Source organism: Pezoporus occidentalis, unplaced genomic scaffold (genome assembly GCF_034315485.1).
Source record: "Pezoporus occidentalis ecotype Australia unplaced genomic scaffold, CSIRO_AGI_Poc_V1 ctg291, whole genome shotgun sequence".
NCBI lineage: Eukaryota > Metazoa > Chordata > Aves > Psittaciformes > Psittacidae > Pezoporus > Pezoporus occidentalis.
Genome location: NW_026914841.1, coordinates 324880 through 352228, shown reverse-complemented (window position 1 = coordinate 352228; position 27349 = coordinate 324880). Strand labels below are relative to the sequence as shown.

At 63.6% G+C, this 27349-nt stretch overlaps 1 protein-coding gene across 6 annotated transcripts in view; it reads left to right on the top strand.

The window, feature by feature from the left end:
* SPEG (striated muscle enriched protein kinase) overlaps positions 1–27349 on the top strand; it is a 38891-nt gene that overhangs the window by 8709 nt on the left and 2833 nt on the right. The window contains exons 2-39 of one of the 6 annotated variants that reach the window (XM_062626377.1): positions 2896–2935; positions 4184–4213; positions 4642–4731; positions 4996–5377; positions 6485–8001; positions 9035–9178; positions 9828–10010; positions 11535–11746; positions 12022–12110; positions 12307–12488; positions 14520–14780; positions 16026–16184; positions 16321–16510; positions 16657–16886; positions 17065–17184; positions 17496–17600; positions 17701–17907; positions 18036–18159; positions 18569–18741; positions 19466–19578; positions 19780–19948; positions 20030–20123; positions 20428–20628; positions 20788–20848; positions 21032–21109; positions 21269–21441; positions 21543–21569; positions 21807–21959; positions 22146–22188; positions 22275–22343; positions 22470–24633; positions 24718–24885; positions 24956–25072; positions 25153–25320; positions 25585–25707; positions 25902–26066; positions 26258–26948; positions 27040–27279. In XM_062626377.1, coding sequence (XP_062482361.1) covers positions 2896–2935; positions 4184–4213; positions 4642–4731; positions 4996–5377; positions 6485–8001; positions 9035–9178; positions 9828–10010; positions 11535–11746; positions 12022–12110; positions 12307–12488; positions 14520–14780; positions 16026–16184; positions 16321–16510; positions 16657–16886; positions 17065–17184; positions 17496–17600; positions 17701–17907; positions 18036–18159; positions 18569–18741; positions 19466–19578; positions 19780–19948; positions 20030–20123; positions 20428–20628; positions 20788–20848; positions 21032–21109; positions 21269–21441; positions 21543–21569; positions 21807–21959; positions 22146–22188; positions 22275–22343; positions 22470–24633; positions 24718–24885; positions 24956–25072; positions 25153–25320; positions 25585–25707; positions 25902–26066; positions 26258–26948; positions 27040–27279 — 9455 coding nt within the window. Of the gene's footprint in view, positions 1–754; positions 2936–4178; positions 4214–4641; positions 4732–4995; positions 5378–6484; positions 8002–9034; positions 9179–9827; positions 10011–11534; positions 11747–12021; positions 12111–12306; positions 12489–14519; positions 14781–16025; positions 16185–16320; positions 16511–16656; positions 16887–17064; positions 17185–17495; positions 17601–17700; positions 17908–18035; positions 18160–18568; positions 18742–19465; positions 19579–19779; positions 19949–20029; positions 20124–20427; positions 20629–20787; positions 20849–21031; positions 21110–21268; positions 21442–21542; positions 21570–21806; positions 21960–22145; positions 22189–22274; positions 22344–22469; positions 24634–24717; positions 24886–24955; positions 25073–25152; positions 25321–25584; positions 25708–25901; positions 26067–26257; positions 26949–27039; positions 27280–27349 lie in introns of those variants that run through there. The other 5 variants (XM_062626379.1, XM_062626378.1, XM_062626376.1 and 2 more) reach the window with 5 other exon arrangements.

The window sequence follows — 27349 nt, the reverse complement described above, 5'->3', positions numbered from 1 at the left end:
GCCTGCCTGTCCTCGCTAGTTCAGACAAGAGGGGCAGAGAGCAGGTGCTCAGCACCGCCTGAACCAGCACCGGGCTGGGACCCCCTTCGGGGGCTCCCCCGCATGCCACCCTCTCCCCTCTCTGCTCTCTGGAGCCAGGGCAGCAAATGGAGGCCTCTTCATGGCTCCCTCCAGCCATGGATCACGGCTGCCGGTGGTCACGGATCTGGAGACGAGGCTTTGCATGCGTCATCCCCTCCGCGTCAGGAGTATGCCTGGCACAGGCGAGGCTCCTCCGCGGCCCCGCTGCATGCTCCCTGCCGAGCAAGGCACAAGGACGTCACTTGGCCTCGGTTGGGGGGGGTTGGGAGGATGGGAGGCATCCTTCCAGGAAACACCCCCGGGGCCCACAAGCTCGTTCCACTGCTCCCCACAGCATGGGCACATAGCATCCCCACTGTCACCCTGACTGGTGGCCCAGCAGGGGCCTGGGAGGGGCTGTCACCTGCAGCCCCTTCCCATGGTTTGGGATGTGCCAGGGGGCACAGATCCACAGGGATGCTGGGGGTTCCCTATGGAGCAGGGTGGATTGCACTGCCTGGCTGCCCCATCAGCCCTTGGAGGCAGCAAACCTGCATGGTGGGGAGGGTCCTGCATTGCTGGCTCTGCACAGGGGTATCAGGGCACCCACAGTGACTGTTCCTCCGTACCAGGCAACCCACCAGTTGCCCCCCCCCCCCATCACTCCGTCTCTGCTGCCTGTCTTGCTTGCCTTACACCAATGGCACCAGTGCTGGGCTCCACACGCTAGGCAGAGGCAGGCTGCCCCATGATCCCAGGAGCCCCTTCTCCCCCTGACTCCCCTTGGCTCCATGGCCATGGTGAAGGATGCCCCATGCCAGGGTCAGGTCAGGACCCCCAGCCCAGGCAGGATGAATCTGTGTGTGGCGCAGAGGAAGGAGGCAGAAGCTGGTCTCACCTGCCTGCCCTGTGGGCAGAGGTGAAGCTGGGTGCTGATGTCCCCATCCCATATTTTCTCCCCACCCCAGGCTGGGTGGGCACAGAGTGTGGTCCTGGGGCTCCCTCATCCCATTTCCCAGAGTGCAAATGAAATCCCAGACAGGGATTCACACCTCCCATTCTTTTGCTGACCCCTTTGCCCAGACCCCAGCCCTGAGCTGCTCCTGCCCCATTTTGACCTCCTGGCTCACAGGTGACCCTGCATCACCCAGCACTTGCTCCCTGACAAGCTGTGGGTGGGTGCTGTGACCGAAGCGGGTGCAGGCTGTGGGGTGCCCTGATCCCACAGGAAAGTGTTACAGAGTGTGGGGATTGGGGCTCAGCCACCCCACAGCTCTGGACAGTGGAGCCCAGCCAAGGCCCAGTGGGTGCACTCACCATATTGGATGGAGAGCTGATGGCGCCAGTCCCTGGGGAAGCCACGAGAGCACCCGATAATGGCATTCAATTGCATTTTCATTTTTTAATGGGGGAATTATCTGCCGATGGTGCAGTTAATCACTCATCTAGCTTTCCCTGGCCTGGAAGATGGGCTGCGAGCCAGAAGCAGCACAGTCAGCAGAGGAGGGGAGGTGAAGCCTCGTTCAGCCTGCTGAATACAAATGTGTCTCGTGCAGCCACTGCCCTCTGGCCAGCACTGCATGCAGGTGGGGGGCTGGTGGGAGCTCCCAAATGCTGCCCATGATCAGGGGCTGCCACTGCAGTGGCAAGAGCTTTTGGACATGCAAAATGAGCCTGCTGCCCTTCCAAGGGCAACTGACGGCTGGCTACGCTTGGCAGGCCGTTCCTTGGTGCTGTCTGTCTGTGACCCTACTTGGTTGCTGGGGGGAGGCAGGAGGGGTGGAAGAGCAAAGGGATTCAAGAAAGTTGGATGTCCAGGCCTGGGCTGCATGCTGGGGAGACAGGGCATGGGGTGTCAGTGTCCTGGGGAGACCCTGTCACCCAGACTGTCTGGGAAGGATGCTCAGTCCTGGCAGCACAACCCTGCCTGTCTGCACACTGCATCCCCACTCCTGCCTGCATTGGAGATCACACCATCCCTCTGCTTTCGTCGGTGCACACCAGGCCTGGCAGCCAGGTTGCCTTCAGCGGGTCCCTCCCTTGGCAAGTGGGTGCTGGGCCCTGGACTGCATCGCAGAGGGCAGCCAAGCTGGCAGGGAGCTCCGTGTGCCTCTGCCCCGGTCTCTGCTCAGGTCCTGCCTGCCCAGACGTCGCGGGCAAGAGTGGCCCCACGCTGCCAGCCCCGCACAGGTGGGCCAGTCCCATGCACTTGTGCCAGGCATCCTCTCTTGCAGCTGGCACGGCCTCTGCCGGGGATGGGGATGCTGTCCCCATGCTGGGCAGATGCCCAAGGCAGTGTCTGGGCCAGTGCCTGGAAGACACTTTGCTGGCCCTGTCCCCACACTGGCGTGGGAGGTGACTTCGAAGGGGCTGCAGAGCATTTGGGCACCCACCCAAGCAAAGACCTTGCTGCAGGCGGTGCGGGGGTAGCTGAGCTGCCCAGGGCTGCTGCTTCCTGGGCACTGGCTGCCAGCACAGGGCTGGAGTGCACACTGTCACTCTCCAGCATGGGCAGTGGTGCAGGGCCAGGGTGCACAGCACCGTTACTGAGGGGAGTGTGTGTGTGTGCATAGGTGTGTGTGTGCATGGCTGCACGTGTCCACCTACACCCATCCATGTCTGCGTGCATGGGGGTGTGCGCCTGTAGGTACCTGTGGGTGTGCAGCCGGGGGATGTGTGTGTGCGTGTGAGCGGTACCACGTGCGCTCTGCTTGTGTGTGAGCGACAGTGGGTGTAAGCGGTGCTGCATGTGCGGTGATGGGGTGTGTGTGAGCGTGTGTGAGCAGTGCCTGGTGCTGTGCCCTGGGTAACCCTCTCTTCTCTTTTCGTTTGCAGAAGACCGGCCACACGCGGCGCTTTGGGCGCTTCACGCATGGTGCGTTGAGTTACCCCCTGCCACCCGGGAAGGGGTCCAGCCCCACTGCCGTGATGCGGGGGGACAGCAAGCAGAGGCTGGGCAGGGCTGGGCTGCATTTTGCCAGCCCCCAAATGGGGTCTTGGTCAGCCAGGGGCTCTGGGTGTGCCTCACAAGGCTGGGCTGTTCCTGGTTCTGCAGCTCTGGTTGCTCAGGGACTGCCAGACTGTCATAGCTGGGCTGGGTATGATGCTGTCTGTGGCAGTGCACAGTACAGCCGGCAGTGTGCTGGGATGCAGGGGGGTGCCTTGGGGTGGGGGTCACCAGTGTGCCCCCTCATCCGCAATAGCAGTGCAGGGAGGAGGAGTGTTGATGGAGCAGGGAACATGTCCCTCACTACAGGGTCTATCGCAGCACCTTGCGAGGGCTCCAGCAGTGGCAGGAGGGGAAGTCTGGCCCTCCCTGCCTGCACAGCGTTGACTTTCCTGGGACAGGACATTAGGGTGGCTGCATCCTGCCTGTGGGAAAGATCTCACGGATGCCTTGCCCTGAGCATCCCTGCTTTATTAGCCAGGGCCATGCTGTGAGACAGGGCCATATCACGCAACATTTGCCACCGATGGGGTAGAGGATGCATGTTTAAGTGCCAGAGGGCACATGTCTGTGCACCCCAGCATCCCCAGGAGCACCCAGCTGTGGCATAGGCTGGGTGGTCCAGCCCCAGGCTGTGGTGCTCTGTGGAGCATGTGGATGTGTGGGTGCTGCAGTGGCTACAGTCCAGCCCATAGAGCAGCTTCGAGGACAGGAGGTGGCTGCCCTTCCTGGCAGGATGTGGCCATGGCACAGGGAGGGGATGGTGCCAGACACTGCACAGGTGGGATGGTGTGTGTCAAGGGGGGTCAGTGTGCAGCACTGGAGCTGTGTGCAGTGAACATGGGTGCAGAATGGAGACATGGTGGGGAAGTTGGGGATGCCAGACCTGTTTCCGCACCCTCTGGGCACCAGGCCCCTGCCATGGGGCCAGCCAGGGCGTAGGGTGCTAATGGCCAGTCCTGGCCCCATCCTGGACCAGAAGCCCAGCACAGGGTGCCATGCTTTCTGAGCTGGCATCGTCCACCCAGGAGCTGCCCTGGCAGGTCCCTGCCCCATGGAAGCATGGGGAGATACTGGGGACAGGGTCCCTCCCTGCTGCCCTCGCGTCTCCGCAGGCCGGGCCGATAACCTGGTGTTGATGTCTCTCTCTCTCTTGCTGCCCCTATGGAAGCGAAGTTTTCCGCTCCTGCAGGAAACAAAGCTACGGTAGGAAGAGCCCTGCCCAATGCCAGCCTCATCTGCAGAGCAGGCCCCATGTCCCACCCTGCCTCCCTGCCCCGTCACTGCCATCATCCCCTTGCCCTGCCTTCGCATTCCCACACTGCTTCCACCAACAGCATTCCCATGGCCAGCATCATCTCCCTTCCTCCCATCACCTAACGCTGCTCCTGCCTGCTTTGCGTGCCCTTGCCCTGCTGGACTTTCCCACCCTGGGTCCTGCCTTTCCCTGCTGGCAGCTCATCCCTGCAGGTCACAGTTGTGCCGGATGCCCCAGCACTACCTCCTCCGGGAGTTGCCTGGGCAGTGCTCTGCTGCCGCTGGAGCCGGTGGGTCTGCAAGGGTCAGCACCAGCCTGGCCTTCTGTCCCTGTGTCCCCTCACCCCCTAATGCCCCTTCCTCCCCGTTTCCCCCAGACTCGGAGACAGGCGAGGATGAGCCCAGTGACCCCCAGGTGACGCAGCGCAGTGAGCTCCAGGATGAGACGGCCTTCAGCACCCCCACGGGTGAGCAGGGGGCACCCGTCTGGTACTGAGCCCTGGCACCAGCTGTGGTGCATAGCCCCCGACCAGGACTCTGCTTTCTCAGCTCTGTGGGTCTCCAGGGACGGGGGGAGCTGTGACCAACCCATGCAAAGGGGAGAAAGCCTGGGGCAGCAGGGTGCTGCTTGGGACACCCTAGGATGCTCTGTGGTGGCTCAGTCTTCCCTGAGCAGGGTGCTGGGCTCATCCCCATGGGCACTCAGTGTTAGCCCAGCTCTCTCCTTCCAGGTGGGTCTGACACCCTTGTGGACGCCTCCATGAACACAACTCCGACCTCTGTGCTGGCCCTGTCACAGGCAGAGGAGCGCTCAAGCTGGTCGGGCAGCCAGCAGACGGTGCTAGAGAAGGAGACGGAAGCCAGCCTCTCTGCACGGGGACCCTATCTCCGCCCCGCTGCCTGGCCACAGCCGCAGGGAACCCCAAGGCAAGCAAACGCGCCGGCCCCATGCAGCGCCGAGGTCCGGCACCTGGGCGTGGAGCCGCTGGTGCGGGCATCACGGGCTAATCTTTTGGGCACGAGCTGGGGGTCGGAGGATAGCCTTTCGGTGGCCAGCGACCCCTACGGCAGCGCCTTCAGCCTGTACCGAGGACGGGCGCTCTCGCTCCACGTGTAAGTAGCGCGGGGAAGCGTGCGGAGGGAACATCCCGCTGGGGCCATCTCCTTCCAGCCTCCTCAGCCATCTCCTCCCCTCTGCCTGGGCTTTCTTTGCCTTCACCATGCCTGAATGAGGAATGGGGGCTCTGAGCAGTAGGCAGCCTGCTCCTGGTGAGGACGTGGGACCAACCAGGGAGGGAGGGTAACAGCATGGGGTTTGCATGGGGGCAGATGATGTGGAGTGGCATCACTTTCTGCTGTGGCCAGGTTGGAGCTGGGGATAACCCCTGGGCTGCTGTGTGAGCTGCAGCATCCCACACACAGGCTCTGGAGTTGGTGTCCCCCTATCCTGCCCAGCCCTGGGCCCTCTGTGCAGTGAAGGGCGAGGGGACCTAGGGACACATGGCAGCCTGGGACACCCACTGGTGCCTGACACCCACAGTCCCTACTGCCCAGGGGTGGCAGCAGGGGCCAGTGGCTTGCTGCTTCCCCATGACCTGCTGATGTGCTCAGAGCCCTTGTCCTTCCTCCCACCTTCAGTCCCCATTCCTGCAGGCCCTCCTTCGACCTCCATCCTGTCCCTTTTTTTTTGTTTGAGGCTGCTTGTTCCACCAGAACCTCATCTCCACCTTATGATTTCTGCACTGTGATTGCCAAGCCTACCTGGGGGCAGTGGGTGGGGGGATGCAACTGCAGCAGCATGTGCACAGAGAGGGTTTCTAGCCTTGGGGACCCTCTCCATGTTGCAGAAGAGCTGGCCTGTGCCACACTGTCTCAGCACTCCAGGACACCCCAGCAAACTGGGGCACCCCATACCCCTGGGTCCTGTCAGCGTGACAGCCCTGGGGAGAGGACTTGCTGGGTATCCCAGCATCACCTGCCTGTCCTGCATGGGTACCCCTGGGTAAGGGGGTGTCACAGCAGCCCAAGACCATCACCCAACCCAGCCAACTGGTGGCCTTGGAGTGGTCAGGTGTCCTCGCTGGGGCTACTCAAGGCTTCCTGGTCCTGGGGCTGCCTTGCCATGCCCCACTGGGCACCATGCTGCAGGCTGGGAGCTGGGCTGCAGCCAAGTGGTGAGGGTGGGCTCTGAACCGCACTCCTCTGTGTCTCCCTTTGCAGCAGCATCCCCCAGGGAGGCTATCGAAGAGATGACCCCCACAGCGGCTCTGTCTCTCCAAAGCCCGGTGCCGAGGCCCCAAGGTCCCCCGCTGCCCTGCCGCTGACTGCCAAGCCACCCATCATCCGCTCGCCATCTCCCCACGGTGGTCTGTGCCTGCCATCACCCACTGGCGCCACGTCCCAGCCTGCTGCTCGTGGCCCTGGCGTCCCTTCCTCCACACCCGTCACCCCCCGCAAGAAGTCCTTGGTGCCGGCTGACTACCAGGACACTGTCCCTGAGGAGTATGAAGAGAAGATCAAGAAGCCCAAGTCCTCGGGGTACTCACAGGGCAGCACGCAAGAGTCCCGTCCCCAGACACCCATGAGCGACACCTCTGGACGCATCTCCATCCGGGCATCCCCCAAGCTGGTGCGCGCCGGCTCCAAGATTTTCGAGAGGCTGCAGTACTTTGAGGAGCGGCAGAGGAGCCTGGAGCGGTCGGACAGCCCCTGCCCCATGCCCTTGCGCAAGACACGTTCCTTCGACCATCCAGGCACCAGCTTGCGCCGTCCCAGCACGCTCGGTGGCTCGCGGGAGGACGTGCAGGAAGGCAGCCACGGGGAGCCAGGCAGCACGGCAGCATGTCGGCGTTTGGCCTTCCGGCAGAAAGCCGCATCCTTTGACGAGCGCGGCAAGTTCGCCAGCCGCGTCTACGCCATTGAGCACAAGTTTGCGGAGGAGTTGACCCGCATCAAGCGGACGGTCTCCAAGCAGCAGCTGCGGCGCTCCCAGGAGCTGTGCAAAGCCGGGCTGCCCCCAGCACCCTCACCCCCAGCGGCCAGTGAGCCTGCTGCCCCCCGCGTGCCCCGGACCCCCTCCTCACAGGGCGGCGGTGGGCGCAAGGCACTGCCAACAAAGACCTCGCCATCAGAGAGCACACACGTCATCCAACACCTGGCACTTTCCAGTGTGGCACTGGTGGGACCTGATGGGGAGCCAGAGCCGGGAGGGCAGCGTGGGAGGAAAGCCCCAGCACGGGGTGGTCCAGTGACCGGTCAGCCTGCTGAGGTGGAGGATGCAGGCACCAGAAAGGGTCTGCAGCAAGAATGCACTGGGGAAGTGAAGAAGAAGGAGCAGTGGCTGTTAGCACAAGCCACCCCACGGGGACGGGCGCCCCTGTCACAGGCGGGTCGTGCTGAAGGCAGCCCGTGTCTGGACGGGAGCCCTGCCAGTGGAGCCCGTGCCCATGGGGCAGTGAGTGAAGCCCTGGCTGCCCGGCTGGCTGTGCCCCACGGACTGTACCGGCGGCCAGAGGCACCCATGGAGGTGCGGTTCCTGCCCTGGGCGAAGCCGGGAATGGAACAGGAGGCTCACCTGGAGAGGAGCTGGACAGGGCAGCACAGCATGGGCAGGGAGGTGGAGAGAAGGCAGACGAAAATGTCAGAGAAGAAAGAGAGTGGCCGGATGGCTCAAGAAGGCAGGAGCACACGGAGCAAGGGGAAGGGGCGCCGAGCCAGGCCCACCTCTCCAGAGCTAGGTAGGGGCATGCCTTTAAGCCCTCCTTTGGGCACAGAGCTGGCCTGACCAGCCCCAGAGCAGGGTGGAGGGCCCTCAGACTACCCCGGGGAGGTGTGGGGAGCACAGGCTGTGCCAGAGAGCACAGCAGTGGGGCAGGGGGGCATGGCTCTGGAGGTTGGGGATGTTGGCATCAAACAGCACCATAAAACAGACCACCCTGGGTACCTTTTTTGGTACCCAGTTTGCTGGGCCTTGAGGTCATGATGCTTGCTGAAGTCTCTGTCCCTCCTGTCATGGCATAGGAAGCATGCAGGGTGCTGACCTCTGGCACCTAGCCCTGGGCTCATCTGGCCATCCCAGGGCACAGGGCACCCATTGTAGCTTGTCCTGGCTGGACTGTGCTTGGTACTTCAGGCAGGCCTGCAGCCTAAGTGTCCCCAGGGGATGCTGTGGTGGCGTGGCTGAGGGGGAGGAGCTCTGCCCATCCCAGCACGCAGGGGTGAGACCAGACTGCATGCGGGCTGGGAGCTCATTCCAGGCTCTGCTCTGGCTGGAGCAGTGCCAGGCCCACGTGCATGAGGCTCCTGGCACAGTCCCAGGACCTTTGCCCATGTGCTGGGGCCATGGAAAGGGAGGGAGCTGGGAGGCTGGTGCTGATATGGTGGAGCAGAACAGCCAGCACCCTGAGGAGGGTTAGGGGGAGCTTGGAATGGGGGCTGTGGTGGACTGTACAACCCTCCTCCTTCCACACCCTATTGTCGCCTCATCCCTTATGCTACGTGGGCATGTAAAGCAGGCTGTACGCTCCCTGCCCTGTGGTTCCCTGCTGTGTCCTGCTGCAGGTATTGTGCCATGATGGCATCTGATGTGGCACTTTCCTCCACTGCATGGCCAGGGACTTGCTAATGCCCCAGTGAAGGTGTGAGGCACATGGTGGCAGCAATGGGCAGAGGGCTGTGAGGACCCTGCTCTGCCTGCATGCCGCTCATGGCAACACAGGACCACTCACTCCATCCTGCTGACAGCCGTGGGGCCTGTTTCTCCCTGTGCAGAGTCCTCTGATGACTCCTATGTTTCTGCGGGTGAAGACCCCCTGGAAGCCCCCATCTTTGAGATCCCCATCCAGGACATGGCGGTGACTGTGGGGGCAGAGGTGCTACTCAAGTGCATTGTTACTGCCAATCCCCAGCCAGAAGGTGAGTGACTGCAGCTCTGGCGATGTTGGAGGTGTGAGTGTGGTGGAGGGGCTCTCTGCATGTCCACATCCCACTCTCTGAGCCATCCCCTGGGGCCACATGAGCTGCACGAGGTGGGACATGCAGTCCTGAGCTGGATGTTACAGGGCTGTGATGCGCTCGGCCCGGGAGCACCATTTTTGCCCTGTCTCCCCCTAAGCAGGAGTGAAGGGCTTGGGCACTGCCTGCCAGGGCAGGGTGCAGGCCGGGTGCCTGAGGTTCTCCTGTGCTGTGCTGGGTCATTGGGAGAGCAGGAGTAGGGCTGCTGAGGATCGCATGAGCAGGATGGGCGATGCTCTGAGCTGCTGTTGTGCCAGCTCAGGTGGTTTCCCGGAGGTAGCGCCCAAATGCCCTGCTCAGGGCTAATGGGCTTCGGGCATGGCATAGCCTGGATGTAGGCTGAGCAGACAGAACCGGTACCATCCGACAGAGCTGGGCAGAAGCGAAGCGGCTTTGCTTCCCTCCTCCAGCCTCCACTGGAGGGCAGGAGGACGCCAGGAATCAGACGGGCCAGCCCCCCTTTTCGTCAGGGGCAGTGGGAACCCGGGGCTGCTTCCCAAGGCAAAGGGGTGCCCCGGTGCCCGCGAGTGACCCTCTCCTCTGCCGGCAGTGTCCTGGAGGAAGGACGGGGTCCCGCTGCGGAGCACCACGACGCGACCCATCAAGGCAGAGGGCGAGCGCCATACCCTGCTCGTCCGAAGCGCCCGGGTAGCCGACGGTGGCCTCTACACCGTCAGCGCGTCCAACGAGGTGGGAGCGACCTGCTGCAGTGCCATTCTCAGCGTGCGGCCAGGTGAGTGCCGGTACCGGGAGGGCGGCCGGTGGCGGGAGGGACGGTGGCGGGAGGGCCGGCAGCGCTGCAGGCTGCCTGCCAGCACGGCCGTTGCTGTCACTGGGAAGAAACCGGCTTCCTTACCCTACAAGGCTCTGTCTGAACCAAAGCAGCTGACGTGCTCCGGGCAAGCACAGAGAGATCCTGCCGGGGCGGAGGGAGAGCGGGTCAGGCTATAAGCATCCCCCTGAGTAGTCCGGGCTCCCACACATCTGCGCCATGCCCCACTAGCCATGGGGGTACCTCAGCCTGCTCTCCAATCTGTGCACTGGGAATACCCTTGCCTCCAACCTGCTACCTTGGGGATACCACTGTCTCACAAGCTGTGAGCTGTGGGAATACCCTGCCTGCCCACCAAGCCGCTAGCCGGGGGGTTAGCCTGTCTGCCCTCTGCCGTGGGGGTACTCAGCCCGCCTCAGAGCCCCAAGGCGCTCCCATCCCCACAGTGTTCCTAGGGAGCGTGCAGAAGCTTAGAGCTGCCCTGGAAGGTGGAAGCACCCAAAATCCCACACGCTCTGTGGTGCAGCGCGGCTGTACACCCAGGGGCAACAGCTGCCGTGCACGGCACAGCGCGGGGGGCCGGGCAGGGGCCCCCAGCCCCCCAGCCCCGCGGTGGGCCCTCCCCCGGGCCTCTGGCCCAGCCCCGGGGGCCGGGCGGCGCTGGGGCGGGCTCAGTGGGCCGGGAGGGCTGGAGGCGCGCCTGGCACCGCAGCACCGGCCTCGGCCTCGGCGGCGGCGGCGGCAGCGGCGGCCCGGCTGTGCGGCCCGGCCCGGCCCGGCTCGGGGCGGGGCCCCGCGGTGAGTGGGGTGGGTACGGGCTGGCGGGCGGGGGGAGCCGGGCTGGTATCCACAGCTCTCTGGGCTGGGGCTGTCCTTGGGGGCCCGGCGAGCCACAGCCCTCGCCCTGCACCGGGTAACTCGCCCGCCTCCCCCCGGGCAGGGCGGGGGGGTGAGTGCTCTCGGTAGTCGGGCAGGCGCGGGGCCGGCACCCCTAGCAAGGCGGCCGCGCTCTGCCAGCGCCCCGCGCCGCTCTCTGCTCCCCTCTTCGCACCCCCATCGCGGCCCCGGGTGGGCTCCCCACGCCGGCGGGGCCGGAGCTTGCGCCGCAGCATGCGGCCGGCGGGCTGCTGGGGCAGCGCAGCTGCCAATGTCACCTTCAGCCCTCGCCGGTCGGAGCCGGGGCAGCCATCCCGGGAATCCGGGCGGCTTAAGGATGGGAGCGCGGGCTGCTGCGTAAGAGCCACTTGAGCCCTGCTGTCGCCTTGCGGGATATCGCGTCCCCTTATCGTCCCATGGAGTGCTGCTCATGCTCACACCCTCCCTCTGCGCGGCTCCTTCACCCCTTCGCTGCTGGCTGCTGCCGATGTGCCGTGGGATGGGGCTCCCCGGGCAGCCCTGGAGTGCAGGGTGGTAGGGAGGGGTGCCTTGACCTGCCTGCCCGGCTCTGGCTGCTGATACCTCCTTATCCAGGCTCTCCTGTTCTAGCCCCCGCCGTGGAGCGGCATGGGAACTTGCCTTCGCCCCTCGGCCAGGCCAGCCCTATCACCTCTGACGAGGAGTACCTGAGCCCCCTGGAAGAGTTCCCTGAGTCCGGCACCCCTCAGCACCGACCAGCCATGAAGCTGCAGCCTAGAGCAGAGCATGGGGCTGCCCATGGCTCCCCACAGAGCACTTTCAAGGCTGCACCCACCTTTGAGGTGAGCTGACAACTGCCTGGGATATGGCAAGAGGGGAAGCAGTGCCCTGTGACCACAGCCTGTGGTCCACAGTGCCAGGGGCTGCTGGGTGAGGCCTTCCTACCCCCTGATGTGGAAGGCTCCTGGCACTTGGGCAGCCTCCAATCCTACTAGCTCCCCTAGTACTCCAGGGCTGCTGTTGTGACACGGGACCCATAGCTCTGGGTGCAGTAGTGGGGATACATGGCCCTGGGTGTAGGTGGGTGCTCGCTGCTTTCTGACACCTGCTTCCCCAGGTGTCCCTGTCGGACCAGTCAGTGCTGGAGGGGCAGGATGTCAGCATGAGCGTCCGCGTCCGTGGGGAGCCCAAGCCCATCATTTACTGGTGAGTCCCGCTGCTCACTGGGTCACGGGCAGGGAAGGGGGGGATGGGCACGGTGATCTTCCCATTTGGGGATGACCAGCTCAGACCACTGATCCTGAGCAGCATTAGGGGTGGGGGAGAGGGGTCTTTTGGGGACAGCCAGCCTGGGTGTGCAAGGCCAGATGTGACCGTGCCACTCTACCCGTGTCCCGAGCAGGCTGAGGAACCGGCAGCCAGTGAAGTACGGCCGTCGACACCATGCAGAGGAAGCAGAGGGGGTGCGGGGCCTCTTCACACTGCACATCCTGGCGGCAGAGCACAGTGACACCGGCTTCTACACCTGCAAGGCCGTCAATGAGTATGGCACCAAGCAGTGTGAGGCTAAGCTGGAAGTCAGAGGTAAAGCTCCTCAGGAGTGTCCCTCCAGCCCTGAGGGGCCAGCTGGATCCATTGCCCTGCATGAGCTGTGTGGGGAAGGGGCCACTGCAGACCCCTCCTTGGCAGTACTGGAAGAAGGGGATGAGCCAGCCTGCCCTTCCCTGCTTCAGCGCAGGCAGGTGCAAGAGGGGAGCAGGGAAGTGGAGCTGTGTGCTTGGGGGCTGCCTGCAGGGGCTGGCCCTGCAGCAGAAGGCAGATGTGCAACCCCATGGCCCTGGCTCCCACCACCCAGCTGTGCCAGAGCCTCTGCCAGCCTGACCCAGAGCCCACTGCTCCCTGCAGTCCGGCTTCATCCCACGTCCCCACATGTACCCACTGCTGGGGCTGGGTGCTGCTCCTGGCTGCACAGGGAGGGCTTTTGCCCTTGGTAGCCCTGCAGGGGACATGTCCCCCCACCCTGCTGTGCTGACAGCTCCCTCCCTGCCCCAGGCAGCTGCAAGCTGTGTGCCAGGCACAGGGCAGCTTGGAGACATCCCCCCTTGCCTGTTTCCAGCAATAGCCCCATATATGTGGGACTGTGCTGTCCAGCCCCTTTCCCTTGCCGTGTCCTCCCCAGCCTTGCTGTGGTCCTCTTAGGACCCCAATATATACGTGCAAATGGGGTGGGGGAGATGGATTTGAGTCTGATAGCCAGGCTCTGCCTGACATCTACAGTCAGGGAAGGAGTCTGCGGGGATGAGTGATGCTACTACCTCCCTCCTCTTGCCTTTTGCTGTGTGTACCCTGCGCCCCTAGCCTTCCCTGCTGATGGCTGCTTGAGCCCATCCTGCCCTGGCCTTGGCTGCACTGCTTGTACCCTGCCAGGACGCCGCTGCCAGCCCTCGGCAAAGTGCGGCGGCACAGGGGTGGGAGCGGGAGCCAGCCCCCTGCCCCACGGCCGGCAGGAGAGGGGCCGCAGGGGCCATGACCCAGGCCCCGGCCTCTCTGCGGATGGCTCCCTGCCTTGATGCGCACTCGCACCCCTCGTGCCGGCGCTGGCATGTGCGTGCGTGCCGGCCCCGTCGCTGCTGCACTAACCCTAATGCTTGCTGACTGCGGTTTTTGTCTGTACGCAGGGGGAGTACGATAAGGGGGTGCATCTCTCAGAGCCGCGGCCGCGGGGCTCTTAGTTGGACACCTCTTAGGCAGTGGACCTCACCTTGTGTTATTACCTTCTGCTCCATCCGCCGCCTCGTCCTGGACGCACCGCGGGGACGCGCGGGCCCTCGACTGCGGGCAGGGGCTCACCGGATGGCCCGGGCAGGCGTAACCGAGGCGGGGTGGGGGGAGCGGCGGGGGAGCGCCAGGCACGCCCCCAGCCGGGCCAGGGCGGCCGTACGATGCTGTCTTGTCTCTTGCTCCATCCGTTTGTCCCTGTCTGCGTGTCCTGCTGCTCCTTGGTGCCCAGGGAAGGGGAGCAGGGAGCTGAACCCTCGCGGCTGTAGGGGAGGGGTTGCGGCAGCTCAGTGGCAGCTCTGCAGTGGTCACCTTGGAGTATGGGGACAGGAGAGCCCAGGGACCCCCGCGGGGGAGCACCCTGCGCCGACCGCAGTGGGGGGGGGTGAGCATTGGCCCCTTCGGCTTTGTGGCGGCCACCCAGGCACCGCCCCGGCCACCGTGAGACATCCCTCGCAGCCGCAGGGCTCGGGGTGCATGCGGAGCAGCCCGGGCTCCGGGGCCTGGCGGGGGGCGGGCTGCGAGGCTGTGACCCTTTTTTTTTTTTTTTTTGTAGCTCTAATAAACTCTGTTTGGTAAAGCGCTGTGTGGTGTGTTCCTGGCACGGACACCTCCCTCGCCCCGGCCCCCTCCCCAGCTCAGCTCTGCTTTACACATCTCCCTCCCTCTCCCAACCTTCCCTGCTGCACTCCCTGCCCACTGCACCGGGCCCCCTCCCCGCATGTTCCCCCCTACCCCGCACGTTGTCCCCCTCCATCCCCGCCACCTCTCATGGTTGCTTTTCAGTTGCTGAGACGCGTCTCTCTTTCTTTCTCTTTCTCCCCCCTCCCTGGGCAGCTCGCCCCGAGTGCCAGTCCCTGGCCATCGTGGTTCCCCTGCAGGACTTGGTGGTCGGGGCGGGGGAGCTGGCACTCTTTGAGTGCATGGTGGCTGGCCCGCCAGACATGGACGTGGACTGGCTGTCGCGGGGCCGGCTGCTCCAGCCCGCCCTGCTCAAATGCAAGATGCATTTTGACGGGCGCAAGTGCAAGCTGCTGCTCACCTCCGTGCACGAGGACGACAGCGGGATCTACACCTGCAAGCTCAGCACTGCCAAAGGTAAGCGGAGGTCACGCAGCTCCCGAGGGGTTGTTGCTCGGGGCTTGGCCTTAAGGGGGTGCTGGAGGTGGGCAGTCCACTCCGCTCCTGGGTTCGGGGCTCTGGTCCCCCTGGGATGTAGCTGTGATTGCTGGATGTGGGGGCCAAGGGGTGCAGGAATTGATGCCCTAGGAGCTGGGGAGCTCTCAGCTCTGGGAAACCGGGTCTGTATCAGTCCTTCTGCTGCAGCATCCTGAGTCCTGCCCCATCTGGCTCCTCTGCCATCATGCATGCAATTTCCAGAAACACGGGGAGATGAGTTTGCACTATGGCTGCAGTGGCTGGATGGAGCCCTGGAGCCCAGCTGTCTCTGTCCCCTGTCTCCAGAGCCCCCGGGCACACAGCTCCAGTACCAGCCTGTCTCTGCTGGCCTGGGAAGTGGCAGGGGCAATGGGTTCAGGGCTGCCCACCCTTTCCCAGCAAGCCATCACTGGTGGCCGCTGAGGAAGAGCAGCAGGACCTGGCCTCTGGCTCCAAGACCCCCTGTGCCTATGCATGCTGCTGACAGCATCTGTCCCCTGCAGCAGGGCAGGGACAAGGGCCCCTTTCCTATTCCTCAGCTGGCCTGGGCAGCCTCTCGGCAGTGACCCAGGCTGCAGTGGGTGCATTCCCAGCACCCTGCAGCTGGTGCCAGTGCATTCCTCCATGGAGAAGGCAGTATGCCTGCAGGGATTTGAGGGCAGCAGCAGTTTTGGGTGCAGGGAGGTGAGGCTGTGCTTGAACATGGTGTCACCCCTGCCCAAGGTGGGCAACGACACCATCATTGCAAAGCAGTCCGTGCTGCAAACCCCCTCACCTGGAACATCCAGTCTGTGCCCATCCCTGCATTGCCCCTGGGTGCTGCATGTGCTGGCACTGCCTGCTTCAGCATCACGCCGCTGTCCCCACTGGGCTACGCCAGCTGTGACCTCCTGCCTTATGGGGAGCAGAGGGCATCCTCCCACCCCACCTTGCTGCTGGCATCTGCACTCCTGTGTGGGTGGGAAAGAGGCATCCTGCTGCCAGCAGAGCCCCAGCCCTGCACACGGGGACTTTGCAAACACTTGTACCGCCTCTGCCCCGTGTGGGGACAGAGCCTGCTACCCAGCACACCTGCGATCCGCCCCCACGCTGGCTGCTGGGGCTGCAGCAGGGGGGTCTCAGCTGCCTCCTGCCCTGCACGCACGCATGCTGTGTGGGGCTCACCCCTGCCCACTCTCCTTGCAGATGAGCTGACCTGCAGCGCCCGGCTGACGGTGCAGCCCTCTGTGCAGCCACTCTTCACCCGCAAGCTGGAGGATGTAGACGTGGTAGAAGGGCGGACAGCACGGTTTGACTGCATGATCAGTGGGACTCCCACCCCGACAGTCACCTGGACTCATTTTGGTAACTGCCAAGTCCAGAGAGCTTGGCCAGGGCCCTGCAGCGAGACCTCTCTGCTCTCCTTGGGGACTGCACCCAAGGGCTGGGGCTGGGAGAGCTGCTGGTGCTGATGCCGATGCTGGTGTGTGTCTCCATGCAGGCCAGCCAGTGCAGGAAGGGGAGAATGTGCGGATTCAGCGGGATGGAGGGCTGCATTCGCTGGTCATCGTGCATGTGGGCAGTGAGGATGAAGGGCAGTATGTGGTAACTGCCAGGAATGCCCATGGCCATGTGGAGTGTTCTGCTGAGCTCTACGTGGAGGAGCCACGGCCATCTGCTGCCTCCCAGATGTAAGAGTTAGAGGTGTCTGGAATCTGGATCCCCTCTGCTTGCTCACCCCTGGGATTTGGGAAACAACTGGCATGTGCAAAGCCTGGGGTCAGGGCTGGGCTGAGGACACTGTGCTCCTCTCACTAGCGTTTGTCGGCTCTTGCAGGTCCAAGTTGGAGAAGATGCCATCAATCCCAGAGGAGCCAGAGCAGGTGGAGATGGAGACGGAGTGCTTCACCATGCCTGATTTTCTGAAGCCGCTGCACAACTTGGATGTGGTGGAGTCCAAAGAGGCTGTACTGGAGTGCCAGGTGGCTGGGCTGCCTTACCCCTCCATCACCTGGTTCCACAATGGCTCCCGCATCGACAGCACTGATGACCGCAAGATGATGCAGTGTAAGGCTCCTTACTGCGCTTCCCACCTCCTTGGGATACCTCCAACCAGAGTGGAAGAAGGGGAACACCCTGAGAGAAGGCATCACTCCCCCCAGACCTTCATGCCACGTGAGGCAGGGAGGGGAGCTCCACACTGCTTGGCTGTCAGAGTCTTACCAGCATCTCCTGTCCCCCCCAGATAAGGATATCCATCGCCTGGTGTTCACATCCGTCAGCCACGCGCATGCAGGTGTCTATAAAAGCGTCATTGCCAACAAAGTGGGGAAGGCCACATGCTACGCGCACCTCTATGTCACCGGTGAGCAGCAGCGGCACCACCAGAGATGTGCGGCCACCCACTGCCACCCTGCCAGGCTGTGCCCCAGGGCTGGGGTCAGTGGCCCTGTAGCGAGGTCTTAGGGTGGTAGGATCACAGGACCTTGCAGGGTCAGGATCCATCCCTGGTCCCATGTGGGACTTGCTGGCATCACTGGCCCCACAGGGGCTGCAAGGCTGAGCCCCTCCTGGGGAACCAGTGCAGATTGCTGGCCCCATCCGTCCCCTCCAGCCCTCTCCCTGAGGAGCTGTGGCAGTGGCCATACTCATATCCCTGCCTGTCCCCCGCCACAGATGTGGTGCCAACCCCTCCGGATGGGCCCCCCAATGTGGCCTTGGTGACCGGCAGAGCCATCACGCTGACCTGGAACAAGCCCAAGTGGCTGGACACTGCCATAGGTAAGGGGGCTGGGAACTGGCAAGGGGTGGGCAGTGCCATGGTGGGCTGCATGGGCCAGCCCAATGCTGGGGCCTCTGCAATGACCCTCTTCCCCTGCAGACCCCAAGTCAGTGACCTACACGGTGCAAATGCAAGTGCTGGGCACGACACAGTGGCTGGTGCTGGTGGCCAGTGTTCAAGGCACCACCTACACGGTGCATGGGCTGACCAAGGGTGCCCAGTACCTCTTCCGTGTCATCACTGCCACCCCCAAGACCAACAGCAAGCCGTCCCCACCTGTAGGGCCCGTGCAGCTCCTGGACCGGGGTGAGAGGGGCAGGGGGCAGGGGATGGGTGGCTGGGGTGGAGGGTTCTCTGTCCACAGTGGGGTGGTGAGCTTGCCCTGGGCTGGGTGATGTGGGGTCCAGAGGAGGTGGTGATTATGTGTGTGGCAGGTCCCTACCTGGAGGAAGCCCCCGTCATCCTGGACAAGCCAGATGTGGTGTACGTGGTGGAGGGCCAGACAGCCTCCATCAACATCACCATCAACCACGTGGAGGCCACTGTCACCTGGAAGAGGTAGGACATGGCACTGCACATGTTGTCTGCCCCATGCCCAGCATCACCCCATGGAATGCACAGAGGGGTTCCTGCATCAGCTTCCTGTGCAGCCTGTGGTGGGTGGGGGTCATTCCCTGGGACTGGGCTGGACCTGCACCCAAGGGTGATGTCCAGAGCTAAGCAGAACTGCATGGGGGGGAGGATGGGGTGTCAGGGGGGTGCTGTCTGTGTGGTGCTAAGGGTCAAGAGCCATTCAAGGGGCAGAGTCAGCAATGGGAGCTAAGCTGTTCGTGGGGCTGCAGGGTGGGAGCAGGGGCTGTCTGTGGATCAGAAGGTGGCCATGGGGCTGTGGGGTGTGATCTATGGATGGGGCAGGGGGTCTGGGACTGCCTGTGGGGCTGTAATGGGGCAGCTGCTGTGCCCGCAGGGGTGGGCAGGTGCTGGGGGAGCTGGAGGGCATGTGCGAGGTGACGATGCCAGACGACGACCAGCACTGCCTGCGGCTGCTGTGTGTGGGCCGAGGGGCTGCGGGGCCACTGACCTGCGAGGTGAGCAACTGCCATGGCACTGCCCGCTGCACCCTACGCCTCTGCCTCGCAGGTAGGTGCCCTGCACCACAGGCAGCATTGCCTTTTGGTGCTCCACAAGGTCGAGGGTGATGCTGCCCTATGGTGCCCCATGCCCATGTGCCATGTTCATAGCATGGCGCTGCTCCTCAGTGCTCCATATTCGTATGCCGTGGAGTATGCTGCTCTGTAGGGTCGCAATGGGGCTGAAAACCCATGAACCATGCATGCATTCATACTGCTGGCTGGTATCCTGTACCCATATCTGACTTGGGTAGAAGTGTTCCATGTGACCCATGATTGTGTGCATGAGGTGGCACTTCTGCAGGGTGTCCCATACCTGTGTATAATGGGGTAGCAATGCCACCTGGTGCCCTACAGCCAAGAGCCATAGGGGATACCTCCACAGTGCCCCACAGAGTTGTCATGGGTGGCACTGCCCCACCTGTACCCCACACCCATATATAATGAGGGATCCAGTACCACAAGTGTCCCCTGCCAATGTGCCATGAGTGGCACTACCCCATGGTGCCTCACACCAATGGGGAGCTGCTCCATGGTGCTGCAGGCGCATGCCATTGCTGGCCTGCCCCATAGTGTTCCACTCCCATGTGCTTTGGGGTGGCATTGCCCCACAGAGCTCCATGCCACTATAGGTTGCTACTTCCTTACAGTGCCCCTTGCAGTGCCTTATGCCCTGTGCCAGCGGCAGGGGGCTGGCACTGCACTGTGGTGCCACATACCCCATCTTTTGGCAGAGGCACCCCGCTTTGAGTCCATCATGGAGGACATCGATGCCCAGGAAGGGGAGACACCGCGCTTTGCCGTGGTGGTGGAGGGGAAACCACTGCCAGACATCATGTGGTACAAGGTGGGCTGGAACTCCCCCCATGCCCTTCCTGACCTACAGACCACCCAGACTGACACCCTCCGCTGCCTCACCTTGGGCTACTGTGTCGGGGTTTGGGGTTGTGTTCATCCCACGTGACGCAGGATGCGGCCCATGTCCCATCCATGGGGAAAGGGTGGTGGGGAAGCGACAGGACCCTCCTGATGCCCCTGCCACTCCCAGGATGGGGAGCTGCTGGAGGAGAGCAGCCACCTGAGCTTCGTGTACGAGGACAACGAGTGCTCCCTGGTGGTGCTGGGTGCTGCCGAGCCTGACAGCGGCGTCTACACCTGCACAGCCAAGAACCTGGCTGGGGAGGTGTCTTGCAAGGCGGAGCTGGTGGTGCGGGCAGGTACGGCTGGCTGGCCCCCACCCAGGGGGGGAAAGCCTGGGTGCCCGGCTTGCTCCCCACCAGCGCCTTTCCTTCCTGCAGCCCAGCCTGCTGCAGATGCCATCATGGAGGACGAGGCGCTGCACAAGGCCCGACGCCTGACTGACTACTATGATGTGCATGAGGAGATCGGGAGGTACAGGGCCGCTGGCACAGTGGACACAGGGCAGTGCAGGCACCGGGGTGCTGGAGCCAAGCTGGCCCTGGGGTCTGAGCTCCATGGTACATCAAATCCTGCTATATTGGGGCAGCTCTTCATGTCAATGGGTGCTCTGGTACCAGCTACGGGTGGGAAGTCAGTGTGGCTGGAGCAAAACCAGGCCTGGATAGTCCTGGAGAGCTGCTGGAGCTGTGGGCAGCTCCCTGCAGAGCAGGCACCTGCAGAAAGGGAAAGAGGGGTCTTCTGCTTATCTGCCCTTGCCCCCATCACTGCATTTTAGGGGGGCCTTCTCCTACCTGCGGAGGGTGACAGAGAAGAGCAGCCATCTGGACTTTGCCGCCAAGTTTGTCCCCGGGAGGACCAAGGCCAAGCAGTCAGCACGGCGGGAGCTGCACATCCTCTCACAGCTGGATCACGAGCGCATCGTCTTCTTTCATGATGCCTTCGAGAAGAAGAGCGCTGTCATCATGGTCATGGAGCTGTATCCTCTGGGTGCTGCTCTGGGAACATGTAGCACAGGGGATGAGGGGAGGCTTTTGGTGGAAGCTGGTGGGCAAAGCCAGTGCAGAGGAGCTGGGTGCTGGGAGGGTGCAGGGCACATCAGGGCAATGAGTTTCTGTGCTCCTTGACTGAGGGCCAGTTGTGCTGAGGAGGAGCTGCTGGACAGGATGGTGAGGAAGCCCTCAGTGTGTGAGTCTGAGGTGAGTGAACCCTCTGGGGCCAAAGTGATAGGAGAAGGAGGGAGCCTGGGGATACTGGGGCTTGTCCCAACCGAGGGACATGGAATGCTCATTATATCAGGCTGCAAAGGGTGCTGCACAAGGCCAGTGTGGGGCTGACCCACGCTCAGAGGGTGGGCACCCTCTCCATTCCTTCTCTTGCAGGTCCGGTCCTACATGCGGCAGATCCTGGAGGGGCTCTGCTACCTGCACCAGCACATGGTCCTGCACCTGGACATCAAAGTGAGTGCAGGGCTCTCCAGCCCCCTCCAGCCCTGTGCCCTCAGGGACTGGCTCCTGCTGCGCTGCAAGGGGCTCAGGCCTGCTGATGGGGAATATCCCTTCCCTGGGGGGACCCCCTGCCTCCTGCCAAGGTCCTCTCTGCCCTGCACTGTCCTATAGCCAGAAAACCTCCTGATGGCGGATTCGAGCAGCGAGCAGGTCCGGATCTGTGACTTTGGCAATGCGCAGGAGCTAACACCCAAGGAGCCACAGTACTGCAAATACGGCACCCCCGAGTTCGTGGGCCCTGAGATCGTCAACCAGAGCCCTGTCTCCAGTGTCACTGATGTCTGGTAAGGGTGGCACCAGGGTGGACAACAGGCTCCCCACTGCGCTGAAACCGAATGCCCCGGAGGGTTTGTGCTGTGCTGTAACCATGCTCTTCTCTCCGCAGGCCCGTGGGGGTCATCGCCTACCTCTGGTAAGTGCCTGGTGGGCCACCACGGGAGAGATCTTTCCACTCCCTTGCTGGTTGCAGTGCTGGGGCTGCAGCCATGCACACTGCTCCTTGCAGACTCTGCCTCCTGTCCCTTGTTCCTGCCTCTGCCCTCCGCATGGCACCAGGGCTGGGGTTCAGCGTTCCATCCTCAGTCCTCCATACTTGCCAGGCTGTTCCCTGTGTCCTCATGGCCTAAAGACAGTGTCCTCTCCTTGGCAGCCTAACGGGGATCTCCCCCTTCGTGGGGGAAAATGATAAGACAACACTGATGAACATCCGCAACTACAACGTGGCCTTTGAGGAGAGGATGTTTCAGGGGCTCACCCGGGAAGCAAAGGGATTTGTCATCAAAGTGCTGGTCAATGACAGGCTGTGAGTAATGCAGGGTCCCAGGGCCTGGCCCCTCTAGGACCCCTGTGCATCAGGGGGCCTGAGGGCAGGCTGGCTGCACAGCCCTTGATGGCATGCAGCCTGGGCAGCCAGACCCTGCTGCTCTTCCCCTGGCTGGCCAAAGCCCTCCATCAAGGGGAGTCCTCACCCAGTGGTGTCGGTCCACAGGAGGCCCAATGCGGAGCAGACCCTGGAGCATCCCTGGTTCAAGGTGAGCCTGGGCAGGCAGCGACCCAGCGAGGTTCCCCAGGGCCTGCTGCAGGCTCTGTGGGACACCGCTGTCCCCTCGCCCCACAGACGCTGGCCAAGGGGAAGGTCATCAGCACCGATCACCTGAAGCTCTTCCTCTCACGCAGGAAATGGCAGGTGAAGGAGGAGCAAGGGAGGGAGGGGTCAGGCAGGGCTGTGTGCTGGGCAGGAGGGGGTGATGTGCACTGGGTAAGATGATGCCATGCCACCCGCCTGGGCCTGATCCAGCTCTCTCCACTGCAGCGCTCGCAGATCAGCTACAAGTGCAACATGGTGCTGCGGCCTATCCCGGAGCTGCTGGAGGACACGTCCAACCACCTCTCCATCGCTGTGCCCCGGCACCTCAAAGAGTCACCAGCACTGTCATCCTCCTCAGACTCGGATGACCTGGATGAGCTGCCCTTCATCCCCATGCCACACCAGGTGGAGTTCTCTGGCTCCCGCATGTCGCTCAATGAGATCCCCACGGACGATGAGGCCATCGGCACATCTGAGGGGACATGGCAGGAGGGGGTCGTTCCGGGGGACATCTCTGCAATGGAGTGGCAGAGCCAGGGCACGGGGAAGCCTTCAGTGGGCCTGGGGAAGCGACCAAGGGGCACTGTGCCACGGCGGCCAAGCACAGAAGCGGAGGCACCTGTCTCCTCTGACGAAGAAGCCCCCGAAGCCCAGAAGAGGCCAGAGTACCCCCGCAAAGCCATGAGGAAGGGCTCCAGCCTGGAGTCCCCGGGGAGCACCCGGCGGGGAGAGCTGAAGAGGGGCGGCTCGGCTGACAGCGCCCTGCTGCCGGGGACCACGGAGAGGGCCGAGGCAGGCCGGGAGCCGCGCCGGCCCCTGGCCAAGGCGGCCTCCATGGAGCTGCCGCGGCGGAAGGGGACCTTTGGGGAGGACGATCATGCCCAGCGCCTGGAGCTGATGCGCCAGCGGCTGCTGCGGAGCGGCCCCGGGGACGGCAAGGTCAGCGGCCTGCGGGGCCCCCTCCTGGAGAGCCTGGGAGTCGGCCCTGGCAAGAAGGTCCCGAGGCCGACCCGGTTGGAGCCGCCGGCACCAGCGGTGCCACGGCTGGTGCGGGCAGCGTCCAGCGAGGCCACCTCGCCGCGCCTCCTCGTCACCGAGCGCCAGCTGCAGAAGAGCAGCTCCTTCAGCCACGGGGATGCCGAGCCTGTCGTCCGGCACCGCCGCTCCGGCGCGCCCCTGGAGATCCCAGTGGCACACCTGGAGGCCCAGCGGCTCAAGGAGTCCCCCTCGCTCTCAGCTCTCTCTGATGCCCGGCCCTCAGTGCCACTGGATGCCCCTGGCCCACCAAAACCTGCTGCAGTAGAGGTGGCTGTCCCCCAGGCCCCCACTGCCAAGGCTGCCTTGGGGAGGAGGCAGATCCCTGAGGAGCACAGCCAGCCCGGGACCAGTGCCACTGCCACCACCACAGGGAAGAAGCCTATGGCTAGGGGTCAAGAGCAGAAGACACCCACCAAGGGTGCTGGAGCCAGCGGGGAGGGAGCTGCCAGGACAGGAACACCCTCTCCATCACTGCCCGCGGCCCCAGGCACCCAAGGCCCCCAAGCATCTTCCTACGCCAAGGTCATGCAAGCTATGGGAGCCACACAAGGTAGGGAGCCAGCCACAGAGCAAGCCTCCCAGCCCCCTCTGGCCACCCCTACTGAACACTCCGTGCCAACACCAGCACCAGCACCAGAATCAGGGAGGGAGGCGAAGCCTTCTGGCTCCTCCAGCTCCCTGCTCATCCAGGACATCGACTCGGAGGAGGTCTTTGAGGCCAAGTTCAAGCGGGGCCGGGAGTCATCGCTCAGCAGGGGGCTGAAGCTCCTCACCCGCTCCCGGTCTGAGGACCGGCACCTGGCTGGCCCCCCAGATGATGGCATCTACCGCCCCATGCCAGCCGGTGTGCCCCTGGAGATGCGCAGGGACCGGCCCTCTGGGCTGGTGGCCAAGTCCAAGTCGGTGCAGGACCTGCATGAGGTGGAGAAGGATAGGGGCTTCATCCGGAGGATGTCTGTCCTCCTCAAGCGGACCCCACCTGCAGAGAGGAAGAAGAGCAGAGGGGAGGATGGAGGCAGCGAGACCCCATCCAGCAGGCGCCGCTTGTCCTGGAACCTGGCCTTGGGCAGCTCCAAGGAGCGGAGGGACTCAGAGAGCCTCAAGTCGGAGCCGGGGGGTGGTGGGGAGAGTGAGTCACCGGTGGTGGCCGTGCGGAGGAAGATCAGTGCCACAGTGGAGCGGGTCTCCGCGCGGCTGCGCAGTGTGTCGGATGATCGGCAGGAGGGCGAGGGGCCCCCTGAGCTCCGCCGCACAAGCTCTGAGGGGGAAAGCCTGCGGCCGGGCCCTGCCCCAGCACCTGCACCCTCCTCTGAGTCCCTGCGCTCGGAAGGCAGCACCAGCTCTGCCAAAGGTGAGTGGCAAGGAGGATGTTGCAATGGCACCCCATAGCCCAGCCATTCCGGCCACAGCTGCCGCAGTTTGGCCACTCTCTCAGGACCCTGGGTGCTCACAGGTGGGGGTGAGAGCCAGAAGCGGTCCCGCTGGGAGCGCTGGGGGCTCTCACGGAGCAAGGAGAAGGTGTCCTCACAGCCCAGCATCCCCTCCAGCCTGCTGCGGGAGGAGGGACCTGCTGCCGGCCGGCTGCACGTGCCCAGCGACTCTGGTAGGTGCAGCCCCAGGATGGGTGGCAGGTGCGCATTGCTGCCCCGGCCTGACCCCCTTCTGCTTTCCAGATTTCCCACCCATTTTCCACATCAAGCTGAAGGACCAGGTGCTGCTGGAGGGTGAGGCGCTGACCCTCTGCTGCCTGCCAGCAGGCAGCCCTACCCCCAGGATCCTCTGGATGAAAGGTGAGGGGCTGCCTGTGCTGCCTCAGTGGGTGGGTGCCGGTCAGACACTCCAGCATCTCTCCTTTGCTTCTCCTCCACAGACAAGAGGTCCTTGCAGCCAGACAACATGCTGAACGTCGTCTCCTGCAAGGATGGCAGGCAGATGCTCACCATCGCCAAAGTCTCCAGGAAGGATGCGGGGCTGTATGAGTGTGCAGCTGCCAACACCCTGGGCACAGCCATCAGCTCCTGCACCCTGGCTGTGGCACGTAAGGAGGAGGGAGGGACCTCTGGAACAGAGGTACTGGCCCATGGGGAGAGGGCATATGCTGAGCGTGCACCCTGGGGGCTGGGGAATGGTCAGAGCAGGTCACGAACTCCGCTCTTCATGTCTGCAAGTGACTGGGACTGTTGAGCTGGGACAGGCTGGTTTTGCGCACCTCTGAGCTCACGTGTTGCGCTGACCTTGCACTGCAGCAGCTCTGCCCTGCCCCTGGCCGGGTACCCAGCCCACCCTGTGTATCCCCTTGCAGGGCTCCCTGGGCGGCCGGGCACTCCGGAGATCCCCCAGAAATACAAGAACACTGTGCTGGTGCTGTGGAAGCCCGCAGAGAGCAAAGCCCCCTGCACCTACACACTGGAGCGCAGGCTGGATGGTACGTGGGGCTGCCTCCCATCCCCTTGGAAGCTGCAGCTGGAAAATGGGCTCACATCAGTACACCAAGCCAGGACAAAAGTGCCCAATGTCCTTTCTGTTCCCTGGGGATTGGTGGGGTCCTGGGGCAGGAGTGGGGGGGCAGGGGGGCTGCCCCTGGTGTATCCTCAGCTCACCATGCCCCTGTGCCCACAGGAGAGCACGAGTGGAAGATCATCAGCACTGGCATCATCGACTGCTACTTCAATGTGACAGAGCTGGCCCCCGGGAGCACCGCCAGGTTCCGAGTGGCCTGTGTCAACAAGGCTGGGCAGGGGCCCTACAGCACCCTATCAGCGAAGGTGCACCTTGAGGCAGAAGGTGAGCAAGCCCCTTCCAGCAACTTGTGAGGCTGCCATGGGGGTGGCTGTGGGGCTGCAGCCTCTGAGGTGCTCTGGGGGTCCTTGAGTCCTGGGGGATCTTCCCCCTAGGGCTTTGGGGAACAAGGCACCACTTGCACCCCGCTCCTGGCTTATGCCCAACTGGCTCATTCCTCCCTTTGCTCCCCACAGACGCCCAAGCTGCCCCAGCTAAGGACATTGCTGTCCCCATCCCCGAGAAGGTGGCTTCCAGCAGATCGACCCAGACACCCATGGGGCAGCTGGAGCCGCCAGCTGTGCGGCCCCCTCCCACCACACCGCCCCGCAAGCACAAGGGAGCAGTGCAGAAGGCAGATGGGGCAGAGCAGGAGGGTGCCCCCCCAGTGGTCCTCCAGCCCCCTGCACCCCGTGAAGAGGGGCCACAGCCAGACCCTGAGCTCCCACCCAACATCACTGTCTGTGTGCCCCCTGAGCTGATGTTCACCCCCCCTCGGACTGTCGCCTCACCCCACACAGAGACCCCCACCCAGGGCTCCCCCACACCCCCCACGGACACATCCCCGACACCCAAGGCTCCATCTCCTTCCAAGTTATCTCCCACTTCCCCAGTGTCGACCACCCCCAGCTCAGCCCCCACCGTGTCTCCCACCCCCAATGCTGTGCCCACACGGAAGATGCCCCCCTACATGGTCACCTCCTTTGTCTCCATGCCCCCCACATCACCCCCTACGCAGGAGACCACCCCCACCCCCCCATCCTCCAAGGAGCCTCCAGCCTCCAAGGAGCCTCCAGCTGAGGGTGGGGTTCCAGGGGCAAAAGACAGCACTGTGTTGCGGCAGGGTGTCCCCCAGAAGCCATACACGTTCTTGGACGAGAAGGCGAGGTGAGGAGCAGTGGGATGGGATGCTCTGCCAGGGCTGTCCCCCCCACCAGCACCTTTCACCAGGGATGCTGAGTGCCACCCTGTGCCACAGGGGCCGTTTCGGTGTGATCCGGCTGTGCAAGGAGAACGCCACGGGCAAGCTCTTCATGGCCAAGATTGTGCCCTATGAGGCAGAGCGGAAGCAGAGCGTGCTGCAGGAGTACGAGATCCTTAAGGCACTGCACCACGAGCGCATCATGGCCCTGCACGAGGCATACATCACTCCCCGCTACCTTGTGCTCATCTGTGAGAACTGTGCTGGCAAGGAGATCCTCTACAGTATCGTGGACAGGTACGGGTGGGTGCAGGGCCATGGGGGATGGGTGCCAGCACGGGGCTGATGCCACTTGCCATCCCCACCC